At 34.5% G+C, this 25728-nt stretch overlaps 1 protein-coding gene across 1 annotated transcript in view; it reads left to right on the top strand.

Moving 5' to 3' along the window:
* The window catches only part of HMGA2 (high mobility group AT-hook 2), a 189338-nt gene extending 164417 nt beyond the window's left edge, over positions 1 to 24921 (top strand). The window contains exons 4-5 of the mRNA XM_074269719.1: positions 1951 to 1983; positions 21889 to 24921. Of these exons, the coding sequence (XP_074125820.1) occupies positions 1951 to 1983; positions 21889 to 21936 (81 nt within the window). The 3' untranslated portion in view covers positions 21937 to 24921. The remainder of the gene's footprint in view (positions 1 to 1950; positions 1984 to 21888) is intronic.
* The last annotated feature ends 807 nt before the right edge of the window (positions 24922 to 25728 follow it).

Genomic DNA, 25728 nt, shown 5'->3' with positions numbered 1-25728 from the left:
GATTTGAACTCGCGTCCTCCTGAATACAGGGCTAGTGCTCTATCCACTGCGCCACCTAGCTGCCCCTGCTTGTCACTTTTTATAGAACAATAATATTCCATTATATTCATATACCATCACTTATTCAACCATTCCTCAACTAAGAATAATCCACTCAATTTTCAGTTTCTTGCCACTACAAAAAGGACTGCTACAAACATTTTTGCACATGCGGGTTCTTTTGCCTTTTTTATGATCTCCTTGGGATGTGGAGTCAGTAAACACACTGCTGAATCAAAAGGTATGCACAGTTTGATAGCCCTTTGGGCAAAGTTCCAGATTGTTCTCCAGAATGATTGGATCAGTTCATAGCTTCACCAATGTGTATTAGTGTCCTAGTTTTCCCACATTTCCCTCCAGTATTTATCATTGTCTTTTTCTGTCATTTTAGTCACTCTGAGAGGTATATAATGGTACCTCAAAGTTGTCTTAGTTTGCATTTCTATAATCAATAGTGATTTAGAGCATTTTTTCATATGACTAGAAATTTCTTCATTTGAAAATTGTCTGTTCATATCCTTTGACTATTTTTCAGTTGGGGAATGACTTAGATTCTTATAAATTTGAATCAATTCTTTTGTCAATATTTTTAAAACACCTAATATAAAATTTATCAGAAACACTGAATGTAAAATTTTTTTCACAGATTTCTGCTTCCCTTCTAATCTTGACTGCATCAGTTTTGTTTGTACAAAAATCTTTAATTTACTATAATCAAAATTTTCCCTTTTGCATTTCATAATATTCTCTAGTTCTTTTTGGCTATAAATTTCTTCTTTCTCCAAAGATCTAAGAGGTAGACTATCCTCCTAATTTGCTTGTAGTATGACCCTTTTTTGACTGTCTAAATCATGAACCTATTTCAACTTTATCTTGATATTTTAGGTGTTGGTCAATGCCTAGTTTCTGCCTTAATATATGTCTTATTCTCTACTTCTAATCTATCACTTGTCTGTCCAGATGTTCATGAATCATTATCCTTTTATAAAATCATAATTTATCATTAAATTAATGTGTTTCCATACTTGTTTTCTTTAAATTGCTATTATTGTTATAAAAAATTGTTCCCTTTATCCTGTTCATCTCATTTTGCATCAGTTTTATAAATACCTCCATTCTTTTATTTTTTTATTGTATATTACCTTTATGCAACATAATTTTTTCATCCAGTTGAGGATACTTTGTTTCCAATTCTGTGCTACAACAAAAAATAATGCTCTAAGTATTTTTGTATATATGAGTCCTTTATTTCTTTGATCTCTTTGGGATATAAATGCAGTGGTGGTACTGTCAAGGGTATGCAACAGGTTCCTAACTTTTGGATTATGACTTCAAACTGCATTTCAGAATAGTTGGATTATTTTACAATTCTATCAGTGCATTTGTACCTATCTTCATGGATCCTTTCAAGTGGTTGCTATTTTCCATTTTTACCATCTTGGTCAATTTAATGCATGTAAGATAGAACCACAACATTTTGCATTTCTCTTATTATTAGTGATTCTTCTCACATTTTTTTTATCATTTCTCTCAAGGTTCTTGATCTTTTCTTCTTTTGGCTGAATATTGTTATGGTTGAGCTAGTTATGTTAAATAGACAAACTTTGGTAATTTAATTTATATGGCAATATGTCTATAAATAACTTACATTTTTCTTATGCTGGCACATTCCAACCATGGCCAATTAATACCTCTCTATTTGCTTATCTTTAATTAATGTTTCCCAATTATATTCATACGATTTTTGTGTATGTTTTGGTAACTAGACTCTTTAAATGTTTTATAAAGAATCATTTTAATCTTGAACTATCCTCTTAACTTTATAAATAAATAAATAAATTTATCCAAAATAATTCTTACCTTTGTCACTTAAATGAATTTAACACTGCCTTTTTTTTTTCTTTCTCCTAGCCACAGCAAGTGATTCAAAAGAAGCCTGCTCAGGTAAGATATAAATTATCCTGAATTCATTCCTGATTACTATTAAGAATGAAATGTAAGCAATTTCTTCCTATGTTTGTCCCTTCCACTTCACTCCCACAGTTATGTATGGACATACAATCCTTTCTATCAGTGTTCTTCTATTTAGTTTCTTAGAACAAAAAAAAAAATATTACTGTTACTAAAGATCTCTCTTGTAATAGAATTGGTATGCCTCAGATTTAAAGAGATATTGTGTGAAGAGAATGTAAAGCCTGTATAAATTAATTTAATCTTCTGATCTGTAAATTTGGAATAATGGAATACAAGTTTGATGTGTAAAGTTCTTGAATTCTAGGATGCGTGCAATAACAACTTGAGTCTTTGTAACACCTCCTACACCAAATATATTCATGACAGATTTTACTCTTTTCCATATAATCATCTATTGACTTCATAAGAACTCAATATCTGTATATTTTTTACAAGTAAAACTATTTCAGGATGCTTGTTAAATTTTTTCCTTACAATAATAATATTATATAACATCTTCTGAAGTTCTTAAGGCATGTTCAAATAATTATTTAATATATATAGCCCTAAAAAGGAGTTAATTGACAGGAAAAGTTAACTTGGTTTCATAATTTGGGAAATCAGACCACTTTGGCCATATAATCTCAACCACAATGGCTGCAAGCCTTTGGCAGTGTCAAAAATCCTCCTTCTGGAGTTTCTTTTACTAAGTCCAGTTCATATAAAAAAAAAAAAATTATTCCTTAAGAATACAATTGGAGAGGCAGCCTGGACACAGACTGACTATGTGACCCTGAGCAAGGCTCTCAAACTCTCAAAGCCTCTAAGACTACATTGATAAAGAGTTACTAATCTGTATTGGTAGAAGAATTTTCCTCCCTGGGATTTCCCTATATCATTGAAGTCCATGATGTAATGAATAAGGCTTTGGACATGAAATCAGGAAGACCTGGGTTTAAATCTTGCCCCACAGACTTACAAGCTATGTGACTCTGGGCAAGTCACTGCTCCATTTTTCATATGTCAAATGAAAAGTTTGGATTCAATGACCTTCTAAGGTCTCTTTCATCTCTGAATTTTTGAAGTGAGGTATCATGAATAAATGAATTGTCATTGTCAAATTAGTAGTTATGTCTAGATGTTCCTCGTTTTATTAAGGTTAAATGGAAGCTTCACAGATCTAGGTTAGGTATAAAGAAGACTTTCAGCAAATGAATTATTAAATTATGAAATGAGAGTCCCTTATAAAAATGTCCTATATGTCATGGAAATTTTTAAAGTTATATCAACAGAGGCAACTTCTATTATTCCCACCAAGCTGAAAAGTCTTTAGATAACTACTTAGGTTGACTTATGTTATCCAAAGATTAATATAGCTAAGTTCAAGGTACATCATCAGAAAGATAGTTAGCAGATGAAGAGTTTTTTAAAGTCTTAACTTCTATTGGAGAATGCTACTAAAGAATGGAGAAAGATGTCATTTTGTGACTATGGAGTAAATGCCCATGGTGATGAAATCACAGCTCTTTGAAAATATAGAAATAATTTTTACAACTAAAAAAATTTAGGGTATGAGGCGAGATGGTGGAGTAGAGGCATGAATTCACTTGAACTTTCTCAAATTCTGATCCAAACAACTTTAAACTAATGCCTCAAATCAACTTTGGGACTGGCAGAACTAATAAAGTATTAGAGAAAAACATTTTTTCAAGCCCAAGAAACTAAAGAGCTTGGCAGGAAAAGTTTGTCTCAAGAGGATGGTAGTCAAACCTGGAGTGTATTGCAAGCCAATCCAGTAATACAATCAATAGTTTGGCAACTGTGTCAGTGGAAATAGTAGTATTGGGAACTCTCAGCTAACAGACACTAAGGAGATAAGAAATCTGATCACAGTCCCAGGGCTAAGTAAAGACCAGGGCACAGGCCAAGAGAACAGTGATTACACTTCCCATTAGATCATACCACCTTGGAAGCATTGAAAACATTATTACAGAACTCAAGAACTAGCTCTGAAAACAGTAGCACAGAAAATATGAAGCTTGGAACAACATCTCTGTAACTCCAGGAGCAGAGCTCAACTTTAAGATAAAGTTCAAAAGCAAGAAATAGGCTGGGAAAATAAGCAAACAACAACAACAAAGGACCCAACCCATAAAGAAAACCTAACATGGAAGATCAAGACATACAGTCAAAATACAATATAATCAAAACAACCACAAGCAGTGCCTCAAAGGAAAAAAAATGCAAGTTAAACATAAGCCCAATAAGTTTCCTAGAAGAGCTCAAAAAAAAGATTTTCAAAATCAAATAAGAGAGGTAATATTAGTACAGCCAAAATTTGTAGGAAAAAGAGTGGAGGAAAAATTTCTAGAGCAAATTTCTCTGATAAAGACCTTATTTCTCAATTATATAAAGAATTGAGGCCCAGTTATAAAAATACAAGCCATTTTCCAATTTATAAATAGTCAAGGTATATGAACCAGGCAGTTTTCAAAAAAAAAAAAAAGAAATCAAAACTAACTATAAATATATGAAAAAATGTTCTAGATTAATATTGATTAAGGAAATTCACATTAATACAACTTTAATATACCACCTCATACCTATAAGATTGATTAATATGACAGAAAATTAAATGACAAATATTGGCGGGAATATGAAAAAATCAATACACCAATACAATAATTGGCAAATTTGTAAACTAATCCTACCATTTATGGAGAGCAATTTGGACCAATGATCAAAATGTTATAAAACTGTGCAGACCCGCTGACCTAGAAATTGCATTACTAGTCTGTATTCCAAAGAGATCAAAGAAAAAGGAAAAGGGCATACATACATACAAAAATATTATTGTTGTTCCTTTTTATGATGGTAAAGAATTAGACATTGAGGAGATGTCCATCAATTGGGAAATGGTCCAACAAATTGCAGTAAATTATTGTGATGAAATACTATACTAATATACTATTAACAGCACAATATTAGAAATAACAAGCAGGAAGTCTTCAAAAAATCTAGGAAAGATCTCAAACTGCATTATAAAGCAGTAACTACTGAAACAATCAGGTACTGGCTAAGAAATAATGTATCAGTGGAATAGACTAGGTACAAATTACATCATAGTAAATGACCATTGTAACCTAATATATGAAATATCCAAAGATCCAAACTTTTGGAACAAAAACTGCTGAGGAAATCATAAAACATCAAGGCACAAATTAGACAAAGACCAACATCTCACACTATATACCAAGATAAGGTCAAAATGGATATGTGCTTTACACATAAAAAGTGATACCATGAGCAAATTAAGAGAACATAGAATAGTTCATCTGTCAGATTTATGGAGAGGGAAGAATTTAGTGCCAAAGAAAACCTAGAGAGCATGACAAAATGTAAAGTGTATCATTTTGATTATAGAAAATTTAAAAGGCTTTGCATAAACAAAACCAGTGCAATTAGAATTATAAATAAAGCAGAAAACTGGAAGGGGGAATGAAGATTTTGCAACTAGTATCTCAAATATGTAGAAAACAATTTATTTTTTAAAATAAATAAATAAAATTCAATTAAAATAAATAAAATAAAATAAATAAAAATACAAGTCAAATCTCAAGTGCTAAAGCATATGAAATCACCATTGATCAGAAATATGCAAATTAAAACAATTTCAAGGTGGTACCTTACACCTATTAGATTGACTAATATGACAGAAAAAGAAAATGTATGTTAAAGAGAATATGAGAAAAGTGGGACACTAATACATTGTTGGTAGAGTTGTGAACTGATACAAACATTCTGGAACTATGCCCAAATGGCTATAAAACAAAGCATACTCTTTGATCCAGATATATCACTGCTACATCTACATTCCAAAGACATCCAAAAAAGGGGAAAGAACCTATTTGTACAAAAATATTTATTGCAGTTGTTTTTATGATGACTAAAATTTGGAAATCAAAGGGATAACCATCAATTAGAGAATGCTTAAACAAGCTGTAGTATATGATTGTAATGCATGTTGTTGTGCTATAAGAAATGACAAGCATGATGATTTCAGAACAGCAACACTATGATATGGATGAGACAAGAATTAAGTGACCTGCCTAAGGACTCATCAAAACAAGGTATTCTGGTGCTGAGTTAAGAGTCTTCCCCCAAGCGTACTCTACCCAGCCTCTCTCTTTGTAAATGGAAGTCTAACTGAAAGGGGTGACTTGGGATGGAAAATGAGCAATAAAATCTGAGGTAGTAAGTGAGAGAAGGCATTCCAGGAAAATTAAATGTCATATATAAGGCACTGAGATGGGCAGGAATGATATGTGGTAGAGGGCAAACAGATTAGCCTGGCTGGAACAAATATTCTCAATCAGAAAATAAAGAAAAATGAAATCAGTGAATACTGGGAAGTGAATTAAACTTTCAAACAAACTGATAAGTTATCCCAGGAGCAAAAGATGAAGATCTTTTCTTCACTGATCAGTTTGCTTCTTTTACACTTTTCTTATACCACCAAATTGACCTTTAAAGGAGAATTTAAATTTAGAATTAGCAGCAAGAACACACGTTCATGTGGGTTTCTTAATCTATGCTGTCGAAGGAAATAGTGATAAATTAGATAAACATGGGGACTACATGGAAGTTCATGGAGGATCATGTAAATCTTACATGACATTCAGAAGAATCTCTTCCTTTTCCATCTGTTTCCTTCAAAATATCCTCACAGATGGCTTTTCCATGTGGCAGTCTGGATTAAGTTAGAATCATATCCTTTCTTCATCAGCAAGGCTTTGAGGTTTTATGTTTAAGTAATGCTATGTGAAAATTTTACTACAGTGAAAGAAGTGTAGCTTAAAGAAAGGAATCCAGGGCAAGAAGAGTCCCAGGTTTTTAATTGATCATGCTGGACCAATTCTATAATCTTGCCTCTATTCTATAGTTCACTTTTCCTATCTGTAAAATGGGGCTAATGGAACCTTTTCCTTTCTTCCTTCACAAAGATGTTAAAAGAACTATTGAGTTTGAATAAATATTTGTTAGATTTAATATATTTGGGTTTCATAGTTTCTAATTTGCAAAGATAAATCTCAGGGATTCTGAAAGATACTAGTTAGCATCCAGTTACTATCCATTGCCTCTCAAACACATACATCAACATTTTCATTGATTTTGTGATGAAAATTACTTTTAAATTATTAGAGGAAAATAGCAAAAATTTCACTCTTGCATTCTATGAGACCAAGGCAGTATAAATTGCATGCCGTGTAAATGTCACATGTACACAGGCTGACAAAGACACTATTGTAAGAGAGCATAATGTCATCAAATGCTTTGACGTCCTCTGATCTCCAAGGATGGGAGTTCTTACCAACAGAAAATGCCATAGTAACATCCATTGTGAAGCGATAAATTCAGGATTTGTGTGAGTCACAAAAACTTGCGTATGTGAGTGTTTATGTGCTCATCATAAAAAACAAGAGATGAATCTGAAATGAGGGAACCTCCTCTGCACAAACTTGCATTTACAAAATAAACCAGCAATTCACTCTAAATCATTAGTGAGTTTTATTCTTAAAACTCTAAAATGGAAAGTCTCAGCATAATTATTGTCTTTTTAAACTATGATTTCACAATCTACTAGGGGAAAAAAATCCTATGTGCCCATACTATATTCTTATTTAAATTGATAAAATCAGCAAAAAAAATACAAAGGAGACATTTCCTAACTTTCTGATGATTTAAAGCAGCTGTATCCTTAGAATTTAAGGTTTACAGCCTTAACTTTAAGAAAAAGGAAATATGGGCGTTTTGGTTAAGTAACACCATGAAAGTTATCAGAGTGGGGTGTGTGTGTGTGTGTGTGTTTTGGAAAGCTCATTGTACTAACAAAAGAATCTCTGTGATTTTCAAGAAGACAGAGTAAGCTTTTCTGTTTTTATCAGTCCCCTCAAATTATTGTTCATTCATTTCTTCCTCTTGGGCTTAGAGCTCAGCTCAGAAGAGACTGCCTATGATAGTTAAAACATTACCTTCCTTCCATTCTCTTGAAAGTTTTGTTTTTACACCTTTAAACAGAAGCCTCTTCTCACCTCATTTCTCTCATTTGCTTTATATTCCTGGAAAGTAGTACTCCTTGAATGAGTGCAGTGAGGACTGGTGTTGATCTATCTCTCATTTCGCAGTGCCTAGAATGCAAAGGCACACAGTTTTTCAGAGACAAGGGAACAGAGGTATCTGTTTAGATATAAATTATTTTAACCTGTAAGAAATACATCCTGGGAATAGTGAAGGCATTGTGGTAAAGGCACCTCAATGAGACTTGGTTTATCATGCTTTCCTCCCACTCCCATTAAAAGGGAGGGAAAAAAAAAACCTTATAGAGCAAATGTTGGATGTTTTTGCAGAGACTTCAAGGGCAGTTGTGGGGATGTTTATATTTCAGACAACCTAAACATTGTTTGGAACAAAATTAGAGATTTCATTTAGGGTAACAGCAAGTTGATGAATTGCAGCCCGCATCTTGTTCAAAAAAAAAAAAAGAGAGAGAGAGAGAGAAAGAGAGAGAGAGAGGCAGTTTTACTGTGGGCTTTTAGTCTAGACACACAAAGAGTAGAGAAGAGAAAGCATTCTCCTTCTAACACTCATCTTTTACATCGTACTTCAGCCATGGAGCAAATAGTTCATAATAAATCAGATTTACAAATAGCCACTCGTCTGCTCTTTCTCAGGGAGAGTAATGATTTACACTGGGCCAGTAATAATGAATTCTTTCAGGCTGGTGAAACATTTCTGTGGGTTGATAAACTTTTGGTGCCAACTTGTCGTTCTGTAAGAGGAACTAAGGGCACTCTTATGTTGTATGAGAAACCAAGATTTTGATTCTATCATCCCTTCCCCTCACAGCTCCTAGATCACAGAAAACTGGGAGAGTAAGGTAGAAACAATTCTGTAATGGGAAGAGAAGTTAAATCTAACGCAGAATATAAGGGAATGGAAGCAGAGCATTATAGTAAGAAATAAAAATGAAAGAAGGAGGGAATATCAGAAATAGAAATCCTTAAAAGAACCTAAGATGAAGAGGAGCAGAAACAAGAGAAGAATGAAGCAAATCTAAATAATTATTAGCTGTTAATACCAGCCCTATAAACAGATGAAGTAATTAACTAACAGTTGTAATAAAGGAACATTGGCAAGAATAGGAAGTCAACTGGTTCTTGGCAGAGAATGTCTTGTTATTCCAATGACATAATTTCTAAACAGAAGTGAAAACACATTGCTCAGTTTGGGGCTGTTTATAGACCCCCAAGTAGGTCAAAGAGCTGGGTGTCTGGGGTTGACCTTGTTTGTGCTAGAGTGTGGAGAGTTTTTGTTGTGTTGGTCATGATTTTTAAAATTCCAAAATGATATTTCCACTTCTGCTTTTTTTCTCATGACTTTATTGTAAGATGAATGGGGAAGGGATTAACTTGGGGGAAAGAAAACATTCAAATTTAACAGAGACTAACTTCCAATTTATGAGTGATAACTTCTTAAGCGTGGAGGAAAGGCCCCATGTTAAGCTAAAAAATAAACAAGTAGTGACCTCTCCCTACCTCTCACATCCATGTTTTGGATGTTTGGCACCTCCATTTGGATGAAGCTTGAATGCCAACCACCTGTCACATGCAATCAGTTAGTAAATTTACCAGAAGCTTTGACTTGCCAAATTTTTTGGCCAGGATTGAATAGGGAATAAACAGTAACCAATTTTCAAAGTCTAACCTCACTACAAAACTCTAGAAGTCTGAATAAAAATATAGGTTCCTCTACCTAAAAACACTCATTGTATATTAATTAGGAGCATTTGCAAAAGTCAGTGATACTTATTTATGGCCCTATACAAAAGTTGCTCAAAATGGTTTTTTTAATGGAAAAGAATGTGAAATATTCCAAATCATTAATAAGAGAAATGCACATTAGAACAACTGTTAAGTTTACATTGTACATAAGATTGGAAAGATGCCACAAAAAGAAAAATGACAAGATGTTCATTACAGATGATTCACTGGTGTTATAAATGTGAATAACTTTAAAAATCCTAAAGATTTTTACTCCAAAAAGTCACTAAACTGTGTATACTTTTAGATGCAGCAATACCACTACTAAATATATTCCTCAAAGAGATCAAAGAAAGAAGGAAAGAATCTAGGTGGACAAAAATATTCATAGCATTCCTTTTATTTTACTGGAAACTAGGAGAGTGAGTGCCATCAATTAGTGAATGGCTAACAAATTCTAGTAAAATGCAATGGCCTGTGTTGCACCATAAGAAATGAAGAATGGGACTAATTCAGAGAAATCTCAGAGGACTTACATGAAGTGATAGAGTGAATTGAAAAGAACCAAGAGAAAAAGATAAATGATAGCTATAGTAACCTAAAGAAAAGCAAGTTTGAACAATTTAGTGACTCATCAATGACAATTTCAGAGATTTTTTTTGAGGGGGTGAGGGAAGTGTAGGAGTTTGAAATTTAAAAGAAAAAGGATCTTACTGATGCCAGAAGGGGAAAAAAAAGAGCACCAATGAAGAGTTTTTGAAATGTGTCAAACAAAAAAGAAGGAAGTTTAGAGGGCAACATAAACAAGCAGGACAGTTTTGTAACTATTATGTTGAATTATTACATACTTTTAAAAATCACAAGCTGCATGTGGTAAAGATTTGCAGTTCTATATACAATCCTCATTTTTGGTGTTTTGTTTTGTTTCATTTTTTACTAAAACTGTTCCTGCTTATTGGTGTTTATCAAATTCAGATTAATAAAAATTCTTTGTTAATTTTAAAAATGAAAAAATAAAGGACTGAAGAAGATAGATTTTTCCTTAAACATCAGAAAAGATAATGGAAATAAATATCTTGCTGCAATTTGATATTTATTGAAAATTGATAGAAAGAAATAATTTGTTTTTCATTGTTTCCCTAAAGATATGAGGAATTTATTCAATCACTAAGTCACCTTTGCCTTTTTAAAAAATATTGAAAAATATTTTAAAAAAAATTTTTTTAAATATTTTTAAAAATCACAAATAGCCTTTCAGAAGAGTAAGACCTTTGGATAACATTTTTCCTACTGTTTGAGACAAGACATTGAAGGATTTGCCTTCCAAATGATTACTTATAATTGTTGTTGTTGTTGTTATTGCTCAGTCATTTCAGTTGTGTCTCATTCTTTGTGAGCCCATTCGGAGTTTTCTTGGCAGAAATATTAGAGTGGTTGGCTGTTTCCTTCTCCAGATCATTTTACAGATGAAGAAATTGAGACAAATAGTTGAGTGACTTGCCCAGGGTGACACAGCAAATAAGTATCTGAGATCAGCTTGGAACTCAGTTCTTCTGACTCCCTCCTTGGCACTATATCACTGTACCCTTTTTAATTAATGTGCCATTTATCCATTGTGTCTGACCCTTCTCTATGATATTACTAGCTTTCTAAGTATGTGATTCATTACTATCAGCCACCATTGTTTATTACACCAAGATTAGAACTAGCATGAAATCTTAAACAAAGGCAATTGCCATGGTCATTTTGCCCTAGAGAAGAGCTGACATTTGTATTGTTGACCCAGTATCAATCAGGAACCCTGAAAGAAAGATTGTCTGCTTTCATTCTTTCAAAGGAATTTTAATAATTACTAGGAAGTATCAGTAATTTAGGTGAATTTTTAAAATAAGTTCAAGTTATCTAAGAGGCAGCATGGTTTAGTGGAGAGAAACTGAGCTTGAAATCAGAAAAACAGGGGTCACATTCTACCTCTGGTGATACTGGCAAATCATTTAATCTCTCAATTTTCTAGGGAACAAAGATTATAAATTTCAAAATTACCAACCTTCTGCCAAAAGGTAGAATGAGTTTCCTTATCTATGAGTTCCCTCTATTAATACATTCATAGGACTTGTTCCTATCAAATTATTTCTAAAGCATGATCATAATGGCTGCCTAGTTTTTTTATTGCAAACCCTCTATATTTCTATATTTCTTTCTGTGTTTTAGGGAAAGTTATCTAAAATGTTTTTGGACCACAATTGTGATTTCATTGATACACAGAATCATCAGGGAAGACATTCTATCCAACCAGGACAATTCAAGATCAGCTCTTTCTTTTAAAGTCTTCTGCCACAAAGGTAGACTGGAATCCAGGTTTTCCTAATTCCAACACCAGCTTGCTCTTTCTCTCCATTGAGCCAAGCTATTTTCCTTAATTAACATCCTTGGAAAACAAGACACTTTATTTATTTATTTACTTACTTACTTACTTACTTACTTATTTACTTATTTACTTACTTATTTATTTATTTATTTATTTTGAGGCTGGGGTTAAGTGACTTGCCCAGGGTCACACAGCTAGGAAGTGTTAAATGTCTGAGACCAGATTTGAACTCGGGTCCTCCTGAATTCAAGGCTGGTGCTCTATCCACTGCGCCACCTAGCTGCCCCGACACTTAATTTAAAGACAAAAAAGATATTCAATGTAGTAAGCCACTGTTCCACTTTCACCATCACTTCTAATGGTGACATCCAATGTTCCTAAATCACTATCACCAGATGTATCTTAAATGTAATTAATAAGTTTTTTAACTATTGAAAATTGTCTAACCTCCTTCTTCATAATACCCCAGTGAAGAACAAATATCCTTGTCCAGGATTGGTTAAAAGAGGGGAGGGTCAGAAATAACTATTTTTATAATGCCTACTATGTGCCAAGCACTGTGCTAAATGCTTTACAAATATCTAATTGAATCTTTACAACATTCGTAGGAGATAGGGTGCTGCTGTTATACCCATTTTATAGTTGAGTAAACAGACACAGATAACTGATTTCCTCAAGTTCACCCAGTAATTGACTAAATCCAGATTTGAACTCAGTTCTTTCTAAGTCCAAGTCCAGTGCTTTATCCACTACACCACCAGCTGCCTCATATTTTGATAGCATCAGAGTTCATATTAAAACCCAGGTCTCCTGACTCCTAATCCAATATTTTCTATTCTATATTACTGAAGAAAGGAAAACCACCAACAGTGGTGAATTTCCAGAGCTTCCATAGGGTATGTTATTGTACTTTAAACTAAGGGGATTCTGCTTCTCCCCCCAAATGTTGTATAAACTAAAACTTAGAGAAGTAAAGACAATAAATTCATAACCACAGTAATAAAAATGCTATAGTGCAATTTGGTGGCACTTCTTACTCTTCTAAAGATCTCCACCTGTATTCTCTTGTTTGCTCCTTATATTTATTCCTTGAAGCATTAACTACATGAGATCACATTTTCTTCATTTGACCGGTAAAGGAGATTCAGTGATTTGCCTAAGCTTACCCAATTAGTTAATGAAAGATAGGGCTAGCACCATTTCTGCTGATCTCCAAACTTAATACTCCTTCCAAGCCCAAGGGGAGACAACATAATATAGTCAGCAAGAGTTCTTAACCTGGGGTCCATGAAATTTTACATATATATATATATATATATATATATATAGAGAGAGAGAGAGAGAGAGAGAGAGAGAGAGAGAGACATACACACATACATATATACTTATACATATTGTATATGAATCTATAATATATGTATACATATACATATATGTATAATTGTTTCTCTTGTAATCTTTTGTGTTTCATCTTATACCTTTAAATGCATTCTGGAAAAGATCCACACATTTCACTAGACTGCTGATGGTATCATGTCTGTGACTCATAAAACGTTAAAATCCTTTGGTGTATTGGAAAGTGCACTGGACTTAGAGTCTTATGTTCAAATTTATACTCTCCTCCTTACTCCTTATGTGGTGTCTTCAGTCACCTAACTATTCTGAGATTCATTTTCCTCATGCATAATGGAAAAAAGTTGAGTTAACATGATATCTCAGGTCCCCTTGCTCTAAATCAATGATCCTGTGACATGCTTTCATTTCATTTTGCAAATTATTTTTTTTAAATGTAGTTCCTATTTCCAAATTGGGGATGTACTCCCCAAAAGAACCTTGAGATTTATGCAATTTTTTGTTTAGGTCACCAAATATAAAATAAAAATGAGATATAAAAATGAACAAAAAATTTAATCTTCTTCTTAAAACTATCAAAAATTTGTTTTATCCCTAGAATTTCTACCATGAACTCTTGTGCCTGTCAAATTACATAATTTATGTATATTTTTTTCAAAACGGAGGGAAGTGTCATAAAGTTTTTCTAGTTGGAGGAAATAATCACTTTCCATTAAGTTAAACAGCCCCAATCCATTTTAAATTAAAATATCTGACAGAAAAGCAAGAAAGCTCGGCTTTGTGGTCACTTGAATCTTTTAGCAAAGAAACCTGAAAAATTAGTTCCTGGTCAGTATGGCTAACAGGAGGGTCCTTGATTCCCATTTTGGTGGCATTGCTTGGAGATATTGAAGAAGTTGAAAAACTCTTAAGTGCGTCATCCTAAATCCTTAAGGAGTTGAACATATTAGGATGACAAAAAGAGTATGTCATTAAACCACAACTACCCTTTCTGGATTACCAGGTATTTGTAAATTTATTGGCAAGATGGCTTAAATTATGGATGTATTTTTAGCCTGCAGCATTACATAATAAAAGTGCAGTGGAATTCTTTGCAGTTAAAAAAAAAAAATAGAGCCTTATTAAAGCCGACACGGACTTCTGTGATTTTGCATTCCTCAATCTGCCCAAAGAGGTACTCCATGGTTACACAATCAATAAAGTTTGAAGGGGTGAGCATTTCCATTTCCCCATTCAATTTAAGAATTGGGACGGCCTCCCTCTCACTACAGACCCGCTGTTTAGTCTGAATCTGAAAATTAAACCCAGAACTTGAGCTCTCAAACATTAAATACTACATTTCTTGCCAGCTCACAACCTCACCAGTGTCTGTGTGGTAAGGTCTATGACTAAACTCTTCAGACATTTTAAAAAGCATTTTAGAACTCCATCAAGCATTAGTGTGTGTGTGTGTGTGTGTGTGTGTGTGTGTGTGTGTGTGTGTGTGTGTGTGTGTGTTAATCACTTAGCTGAATTGTACTATAAGGTATACCACATCCATTCTGCTGGACCAAATCAAAAGGACAATGATATTTCCAAAATATGTTTCTGATTCTTTTTGGAATTTTCCAAGCTCAGTTGAGAGCCAGGGTATTCTGAATGAGTGATGGTAGAGCTGTATTTGGGAAATGTCTTCCTTTCTTGAGCAAAAGAAAACATGGGGCAAAGATGGGTGCAGTTTACCAATAATCCTGAAAAATAAAGCTGTCCCATTTGGCTTCTCTCTCTCCTTCCCCTTCCTCTGCTCCCTGCCAGAAAACATGCTTGTTAGACTGCTCAGAGGGCAGCCTCCGTTTTCTTTGTGAGGTAGCTATGTGAATGACTGTGGGCTGTTCAGTGTTCAGAGAGACCTTAGTGACTGGTGCTCGTAAAAATGTCACTGTGCACTTCCACTTTGAAAGACCCTTTTATCTTACCTTCCCAAAGCCCCTTTCCAATGGCTTAGCACGCTTGGCCAGGAAGCTGTAGCTATGCCTTCCCACATAGCGAGGCCGTAATGAGGTGTGTTCAGCTCTTGGCTACATGTTTCAATCTCTTTCTTATTACTTCAAAGCTTTTGTTGGAGGTCTGAACAATTTTGCGATCTCATTGGTGATAGGTTTTTAATTTAGACTTAAAAACAAGTTTTTAAATTATACCAGTGCCCAGAAAAGTCTGTGTACTTCTTAGTGGCAGAATTCATAAAGAGGTGTAAATAAAGAGAACATGATCCTAGGTGGCCTGTACATCAAAAAATTATGCCATTTTTGGAAATCATTCTTAGCATTTTCTTCACTTTGGCTAGTCCCGACCCTTGTAATTTCCCATAATTTCTGCTTTGATGAATTTATTTTGCCTTAAGAGGGATCCTAGTAGATTCATGCTGCTGAGAACAGTAATGAACACTGTCTTGGGACTAAGCAGTCATACACAGGAAAGGTAAATAGAACTTCTTCATCCCCTGTTTTACTTTGTAAAGTCTTTGAGAATAGGGATTGGCTTTTTGCCTCTTTTTGTATCCTTTGCACTTAGCACTATGCTTAATAAGCACTTAACAAATGTTTATTGAATTGAATTGAGAATGAAGTCACTTGGATTTTGAAAGCTCATCTTCAAATTGGCTTAGAGACCTCTTCCCTTTCTTTTCATTACCTCCATATTTCCCCTTTTTGACAGCTCTAGGACTTAAGGAGTCCTAAATGAATGGAAAGTTCAAAAACCTGTTTTGTTTTATAGATAGACTGTTTAAAAGGTTTGTGGAGGTATCATGGTGTGGTCTATCTTCATGTGACAGAAATGTCTATCCTGAGAGTATACCCAATTCTGAGATGGTAGGACATATATATATATAAGGGGCTGAGACAGAACAGAACCACATTTTTGTTCAATTGGGAGCCATATTTGTTCTGAAAGTCATATAGGATAACAATTTCATCAAGTGGCACCCAGCATTAAGCACAAAAAGTGAAAGCCTATCAAAATTGGCAAAAAAGAGACATTTTTAAAAATCCTATATTCCCATATCCATTTATAACTATCCAAACATAGCCCCAGAGTGCTGAAATTTAGAGGGAATAGTTGAGTTGACAGTTACACACTTCTTTCAAAAAACAGAAACAACTGAACTTAGTACATTTAATTAGCAAGAATAATTAGTTTGAAAAAGAAGCTACTAGAGAGAACTTTTCTCTCCCTACACAAAAGCTTTGTGGTACCCCATGCATGGTTATTTTCTCTTACTAAACTTCCCCCAACACATTCATACCTTCCTACTGAATCTATCTTAAAAGGTTGGTTTTTGAGGGTCTATTTCCTGCTTCTTGCCTCGGGCATGAAAAATGCTAGTTATGGCTCTACCTAGCTGTGTTATGTTAAGAACTATTCAGCAACAACAAAGAATACTGTAAATCATCATTTTCTTTGAGTCACAATGGACTTTGAAGAAACTACTGACATTTCATGATGTTGGTGATCAGTTTCTAACAGTTTTGAATAACATTATAGTTCAGCATAGATTATTTTCAAATTTGTGAGTTTTTATTTCCAGATTTGAAAATTAATTTTTTTACTTTAAAAATTATTTTTTAAATTATCCTAACATCCATGAGCAGGAAAATTTCAACATGCAAAGAAAAATGGTTATGAAACTGAACGTGTGATAAGTATGATTTTTCTTCTGTGTACATTAAATTTAATATAGTAGTAACAATATTACCCTGTTTCTGACACCTTTATGTTCTCCTTCTTCTATTTTTTGCATCATTATCATTACTACTCCATGTTCCTCCCTCATCAACAGAAACCCTCCTTTAGAAAAAATCAACCATCAGTAAACATATATTAAGTACCTACTATGTGTTAGGCATTGTGCTAGATAGATAACTATAGTTAAGCAAAAGCAAAGTGTACAGTAGATGGAGTGTCAGACATCAAGTCAGAAAGACCTAGGCAACTCATTGAAGCCTGTTTACCTCAATTTCCTCATTTGCAAAATGAGCTAGAGAAAAAAAATGGCAAACCATTCCACTATCTCTGCCAAGAAAAACCCAAAGAGGATCAAAAAAAGTCTGACTAAACAGAAAGATGACTGAACAACAACAAAGCAAAACAAATCAACAGATTAGTCATGTCTGAAAATGTTATGTCTCAATTCACCTCTTCTCCGTCATCTTTCTACCAAGAAATGGGAATCATGAATTGTCATCAGTCTTCTGTAGAGATAGAGCTCAGAGGTTCATGACTTTAGAGTTTATTGAATCAAAATTGAGTTATCATTTAATTGATAAGAAAAGAAGCTTATTCAAGGCCACATTAAGGAAAGAGTCAAACTCAGGCTTTCCTAATTCCACATCCAGCACTCCATCCATTCTAATCACTAGAGTCCCATGTAATTGGTGATGGAGTTAATCATAATTTGGGGGGTTTTCAAAGTTGTTTTTCTTTATGTAATAGTAGGCATTATGTAAATTTCTCCTGGCTCTGCTCATTAGTTTCCCTTAATCTCTCTTTTTTATTTCTAATGTCAATAGTATTTTATCTCATTTATATATTATAATTTATTGAGTCAATCAAACTTATAAAATTCCTACTGTGTTCCACATATGGCACTTTAGTATAGTCTAGGAATACAAAGAGAGGCAAACAGCAGTCCCTACCCTCAGGGAGCTTACAGTCCAGTAAGGAAAACAACAAGCAAATTATGTGCAGACAAGCTATAGACTGTAAAAATTGGAAATAAACAATCATGAAAAGGCACTGGAATTAAAAAGTAAGGTGAAAATATCCTGGAGAATGGGGAAATTTAAGCTGAAACTTGAAAGAAGCCAATAAAGAGGCATTTACCTTATTTCTGGTTCTTTGCCACAACAAAAAGTGCTGCTATAACTACTTTGGTACATATGGATCCCTTCACCCTTTGGACTAGATTTTTGGTTATTGGGATTGCTGAGTCAAAGGTATGCACGATTTGTAACTTCAAAGATATGGTTCACAGTTCAACCAAAAGTGCTTTCATATTCTTGTCCTCCTATATCCTCTCCAACAATTTCAATTTTCCTCTTTTGTCATCTTCACCAATACAAGAATGGAATTTTAATACTAGCTAGAATATTTATATAGTGCTTTCATGTTTGCAAAGCACTTGTTGAAGTTGTTCAATCATTTCTAACTCTTTATGATCCCATTTGAGGCTTTCTTGGCAAAAATACTGGAATGATTTGCCATTTTCTTCTACAGCTCATTTTCCAGATGAAAAAACTAAGACAAAAAGGGTGAAGTGATTTGCCCAGCATACAGCTAGCAAATATTTGAAGCCAGATTTGAATTCAGGAATATAAGTCTTCCTGACTCCAGTCTCAGTATTCTATTCACTACTCTCTCTGGCTGCACATTTGTAAAGCAACACATGCTATTTCATTTTATCTTAACAACTATGTAAAGTAGATGCTATTAGCTGTACATTTACAAAGCACTACATGTATGTTATTTCATTTTATCCTAATAACAACTGTTTAAAGTAGACGTTATTAATATCCATGTTTTATAGATGAAGAAAAAGTAGATGCTAAGAAAAGTTAAATGACTTGCCCAGAATCATCCAGCAAATGGCTTGTCTAGGAGGAAGCCAATCCTGAGTCCAAGTCTAGATCTCAATACACTATGTCTCTCTGCTGCATTTTAGAGGGATTTTTTTCCTGATTATTAATGGATTAAAGCATTTTATGGCTGTTGATTGCTCACATTTTTTGTCTTCACTTATTAGGGAATGTTTCTCATTATTATCAGATTCTATAATAATACAATAAAACCAAACAAATTATCTAACCTCTTTGAATCGTATTAATGCATCAAGATCTGGCATCTGAGACAGTGAAGTGGTACAGTGAATATAACGTATCCAGGGATGAGCCACATATACTAGACAAGTCATTACCCTCTGTTTCTTCATTTGCAAAATATATGTCTCACAGAGTAGTTTGTGAGATAAAATGTAAAATATTTTATGAGTCAAAAGCACAAAATTAAATGCTAGTTATTAGGAGTCAGATGGTCTGAATTCAAACCCAGCTCAAATGCTTACTAGCAATAAACTCGGTCCCACTTTGAAAACAAAACAAAACAAAAAACAGCCATTATAGTGGTGAGTTTCAAAGTAGTTATTTAAATCTGCATCCCTTGGTCCCAAGGAGAAGTGAATCATTACCAAAATGAAGCCAGTTTCTGTCTGACAGGTTAGCAACTTCCTGGAATTTAAATATTAAGTGAAAAGACAAGGTCAGGAGGCAACTGACCCTTGGCTTTTTTTGCTTTCGTCTCTCCATGGCTTTGATCACGCTACATCTCCCTTTGTGGCTAGTCCTCTGGAGAGTAGAGTCCCAGGGTCATGGCCTGTTGCCTCGTCAAGAGGTCTAAACCTACCGGCTTAAATATTGGAGGCCCACAGTTTAGCAGGAAGGTCTTTTATTTCATGCTTTCCATATTTCCCACCTAACCCACAGCAGACTAAACAAAACCAGTGTTAAATCTCATGGCTAGATGCTGCTATGGTTATATTTTTTAAGCTGTCATCCATTCATTTGTGTGTGTATGTTTATTCCCTGGATTAACAGCTTTTTTTTTTTTTCAGTCTTTTTGGGGGGAGATGTTTGAAACCTTTTGAAAAGGATTGCAATAAGCAGTGGCTCATGATTAAAGGCAAGGGAGAGGAGTTGGGGGAAGAGACAGAGAAACAGACTAACAGAAACAGAGATGGAAAAACAGAGATAGAGACAGAGAAGGAAACATAGAGGAGAAAGACAGAGAAAGAGAGAAACATAGAGAAAGAAAGAAACAGATGGAGAGAGAGACACAGAGAGAGAATTGGAAAGACAGAAAGAAGGAAACAGATAAAGAAAGGAGAAAGGGAGAAACACAGAAAGAGAAAGAGAGGGGGGATGAAGAGACAGATATATAGAGAAAGAGACAAAGACAAAGATGTGGGAAGAAAGAGAGAGAGGAGTGCATGTGTGTGTATGTTTTTTTTCTTTCCATGTGGCCACTCTTATGCAGCGGTGTCACACATGGTAGCATTTAGGAGCCCCTTCACAGCTGAAGTGTTTCAAACACTAATGAATGGAGGTTTGGTCATATAATGCAGACAAGCTTTAAGGCATGCTTTACTGAATGGTGTACTGTAGTGGCCTGGGAAAGGAAGAGAGTTATAAATTGTGTCAGTTAGCCACCCAGACAAAATGAAGCCATGTGGAAAATCAAATCTATTAAAGTATGAAGACTGTTATAAGCTGTTTTAAGCCAACCATTCTTAAAGGGTCTCAGTTAGCTGTAGGGGTAAATGTTTACCTAGTCTTCCTAGGTCTTGTTCACATGCCATCTTACGAGATGATGAGCCGCATTTGATAAAAATCAACTTCTCACTAACAACCCTTTTTATCAGAAATGTTTATTGTCTCCCATTTACCACCCATGTCCTGAAAGGTATTGCAAACTTATTAAATAAGCAAAGGAAAGAGGGTTGCCTGGTGAGGGAGTTGGAGGGTGTGGGGAACAGGGAGGTCTGCCGAAGGCCCCTACCAACGCCAAAGACATAGACAGCAGGAGGAACACTTAGACTCAACATTAAAAATATTCCCAGCAATCCATAATCAAGACAGAATAAATTTGTGCTGCCGGGGTGATCCAGCATTTCACTATGCATTTCTATGTATAGCCTAAATGTTTGGAAGCCAGAGAAGTCATGTGAACCTTTGGTTATCATTTTTTTTTTAAGTTACAGAAAATTATCTACTCTCTTTGGCTCTTTAACAAAAATTAATTCACACACTCAATTTTTTTTTCCTTTCTCCCTTTAATAAACAAAAGGACAAGAATAAATTTTAAAGGGATCAGTGGGTGATTATTAACACTAATAATGATGGAAGGATAAAAAGCTCTCCCTCTGCCTCCTTCATTTTTTTCCTTTTCTTTTTTGACCCTTAATGCCAAATTTGAACAATCTTGATAGAAATGCATTTGTTTCTTTTTCTGAACTCACCGGTGAAGAAACAGACATCACACTGACATTCTTTGGCCTGAAAACAATTACGTTTTCTGCCTGTCACTATGTCAAATGTTAAATCAACAATGGTTAATGACTACTATGGGAAAAAACAACACCTTGATTCCTCAACTACTTGTTTAAGAAACGGTGAAAGTGGGAGGTACTTCCCAAATAGTCTCATCCTTCTTGGAAGCCAGCAGAAATTCAAGTCATGATTTCCATTCTAAGAAAGTCCCCTCTCACTTTACTTACAAGGCCCATAATCACAGGGAGTAATGATTGTCCTTTTTCATGTGTTCCAGGAAGAGACTGAAGAGACCTCCTCACAAGAATCTGCAGAGGATGATTAGGAGACCACACGATTCCATTTCTACCTCATCAGCAGTTGGGTCTTTCGAAGGGAGAAGACACTGCCGCGACCACTTTGTTTTCTTTTGCCATGGTCTTTTCCACTTTTGCCTGGGGGAAAAAAATCACATAACCTTAAAAAGGACTTTATTAATCACCTTCTTTGTAATCCCTTCACAGTCCCAGGTTTAGTGAAAAACTGCTGTAACACAGGGGGACACAGATTAACGATGCAACTTTTAATTACTGTTTTCTATTTTCTTAACCTACTAATAGTTTGTTGAGCTGCTAAGAAAGGGTGAATGGGTCAGAAAAATCTTTGAATCAGGTTTAGTCATTCACTGCACTGCGTGTAAACAAGAAACTTGTAATATTAATTATAATGGGCATTCATACAGGAAAGGCTTGGTGTGAAACACGTTTTAGGCCTCAGACACCACCAACAACCCACTCTCTATCTTAGTCAACTCCCTGTTTAGAACACCAAAGATAAGGGATAGATGCTACTCTTTTTTTTTTAATTATCTTGTAGACTTTTACTTGATTTTTTTTCACTTACTGTTATTTCAAGAAAGATTTAAGGCTGATTTGTCATTTCTCTCAACTCATAAGCCAGAAGAGGTTATACTCATTTTGCAGAAGGGAAGTAAGGCAAATCTATGTTGCCAAATTGCATATTTATGGATATACTGAGCATATTGGCAGAAGCAATGAACACCACTCAATAGTACTCATCTTCAGGAAAACACTCATCTGGGTAGAACTGACTTTCTCCATAGGTAAACTCCATTTAGAAATCAGTAACAATTGTCCTGAAAGCATCTGTAGATGGTTATCAAGTAAAATGATCATCTTTTTTAAAAAAATTTAAATAAAGGTACTTCTGGATTAATGACATCAATTAATGTGAAGCATAGGAAAAGGGATAAATTAAAAATTTATGGGAGGGATGCCACAGTCACCCTACTAGTGATGAAAAATTGAAAGGATTCATATCTTTTTTTTCATTATATATCGATTTAAATGTAAAAACAAAAAAAGAATACTATGTACCTCAAAGTGGGGTTTTGTATTAATTCCAATGATGCCTTTTGACATAGGATGGTTGGCTGGTATTTTACCTCAATTTCAGTACTCCCATCTTTTCATTCAAACTGCACTTTTAGCAACAGATGCAATATGTTCCCCACTATTCAATGCTACCTCTGATTTTTACAATTACTTTTACAGCCTGATAAATACTTGCTGCTATACACATAAAATGCAGGAAAAAAATCCTTTGGGTAAATGATTTTGGATCTCTTCATTTTCTCTTCATTTCTGCCTCACCACTTAATTACAGTTAAAGAAGCAATGTCTTTAGTGTTTCAGCATGACATGTATTTTTCTTTTCATTTTTCCCCAATTTTAAATGTACTTATTTCTATTCTCTGCTAGATTTCTATGTAATGTACTGTTAACTTGAATATATTTTTGTACTGAATTGCTCCTAGGTTTTGTAAGGATAATTTTCTTCAATGACACTACATGACAAAAACACAACACAAAACAAAATTTTAACTGTACTGTTTGAACATTACTGTCCAAGTTTGTACCTCAAATGAATTGTTTAAAGAAATGGACTAATGGATTGACAAAGACCTACCTCCAGACATTAAATGGAATGAATATGTTAACTTTCAGCATTAGTTCTGCCATGTTTAAAACAGTTAGGACTGCAACTAATCCCTAATCAAAATTATTTTTGTAAACGAATTTTGATAGAAAAGAACACATTTTAAATTACTTTTTCACTAAAAACAAAAAAAACCTTCAAAGAAACTTGAAGCTTTGTAGGTAGGAAGCAGTGAGCTTGGCTTTTGCATTATGCAATCATAAAAACATGTTTTAAAATTAGTAGATTGTAAGAAAATGCTTGACAAGTATTTTCATATATTTTACACAAATGTGATTTTTTAAAAATATGTTTCAACCAGATTTATTTTAAATGCTTCCTATGTAGAGTTTTTTAATGCCTCTTTCTCTTAGTCAGTATGTCTTATTTTTTTTTAACATTGTATTATGAACTGGGCCAGGAGGTAGTTTTTCATGAAGGCATATGTCAGTATGGCTTTTTTAGTGTTCAAGCCAAACTAAAGAAGAAAAAAAAAACCACTCCTTTCTAGCTTCTTCACTGAGCTTATTTGAAGGCTCACATGCTTTTTGAAGCTGGCAAAGAGCTCATTGTTATAAAACATGCCCTCCCCCCCAAAAAAAGTCAATGGGAGAATTAAACCTAGGCATGTTAATGTTAACTGAGCATTAGACAAATGGAAATAACTAGTGGCTCTTTTAGAAGAAATTAAAAAGTCATTTTCCATAGAAGCCTTCAGTATAATACATTTTTAGAAACCTCAGTGGTCAATGCATGTTGGTCAGACTCTGAGCACCGAGGTATTTACAGCTCTGATGAAGTTTGTCTTTTATTTTCTATATATTGTACAATCAAAACACATTACTACCTCTTAGGGCCTACTATACCTCATTTTTTCAGACTGAAAAAAATGCTTGTGGCCATTGGAACAGTGAGAACATCATAAAATTTTTTATATATATAGTTTATTTTTGTGGGAGATAAATTTTATAGGACTGTTCTTCATTGTCATTGGTCACAGCTAGGTAAGACTGGACATTTAGCTTTTCGACCATTTCTGCAACATAGGTATGTGTGCAGGAGAAAAGTATCAAGACGTTTAACTGCAGTTTACTTTTTCTCTATTTCTTGAGTGTCTCCTAACTTTTTTTTGCTTTGTTCTTCATATAGAGTTGCTGTCTATGATTGTACCTTGAACTGCTTGCTTGTTGAAAATGTTCCTTTAATGGATTATCACATTCTGTTCAGCACAATAAACATCATAGCCTCTGTGATTCCCCAGGCTGTTTGGTTCCGACGTTTTGTCAGAGCTCCATTAAATGGGTAATAAAGTTGAACCAGGCTAAAGAGACAAGCGGTGACATTCAAGTCATTTTGCATTCTGGAATTGGGAGAATCCACCATTGTAATCTGGTAGCCCATGGTGCAGAGGGAACAACCCCTGCTTTGGGGGAATTGGATGAGGAAGTAAAAATGCTCAGGGAGGTGGGCACCAGGAAATGGGATGCTGGCTTTGGATTGGGTGAAGAAGCAGGGTTGTATTGAGATGCTTGAGCCAGCAAGTCCTGTAAATCTTGAGATAATGTAGCTTCTAGACACCTATGGGGAGAAAATGTAACCCACTGGGTATATCCTTCCTGAACCAAAGCCTTGACACCTTAACCATGATATTCTCTATTTTCCTCCCTCCTCACCCCCCCACTCCATCCACCTCACTTTCCACTTTGACCTGTGAAACAATCACACTTACACAACTTTTCCTTTTTATAAGCATATTTTCATATTAGTCATTTTATAAAAAAAAAATCAGAAAAAAGGGAAAAACCATGAGAAAAAAAAAGTGAAAATAATATGCTTCAATCTACATTGTCTCCATAATTTTTTCTCTGAATATAGATTTTCCATCTTAAGTCTTTTGGAATTGTCTTGTATCACCCTGAATTGCTAAGAAGATCTAAGTCTTTTAGAGTTGATCATTACATAATCCTGTGGTTACTTATATTACTATTCCTGAAAAGGTGACATTATTTGATAGTTTTCTGATCCTTCTTAATACCTGAGTGATTTACTAGATCAAAACATCTCTCTCAGTCTATTTATTACCCTCCTACTTCTTCCATTCCCCTATTAAAACCTGTTGATCAAGGGCTTGCTATTTGAA

The sequence above is a fragment of the Sminthopsis crassicaudata genome, chromosome 5, assembly GCF_048593235.1.
Source record: "Sminthopsis crassicaudata isolate SCR6 chromosome 5, ASM4859323v1, whole genome shotgun sequence".
Lineage (NCBI taxonomy): Eukaryota > Metazoa > Chordata > Mammalia > Dasyuromorphia > Dasyuridae > Sminthopsis > Sminthopsis crassicaudata.
The sequence above is the reverse complement of the archived record's forward strand: the minus strand, read 5'-3'. Positions and strand labels throughout refer to the sequence as shown.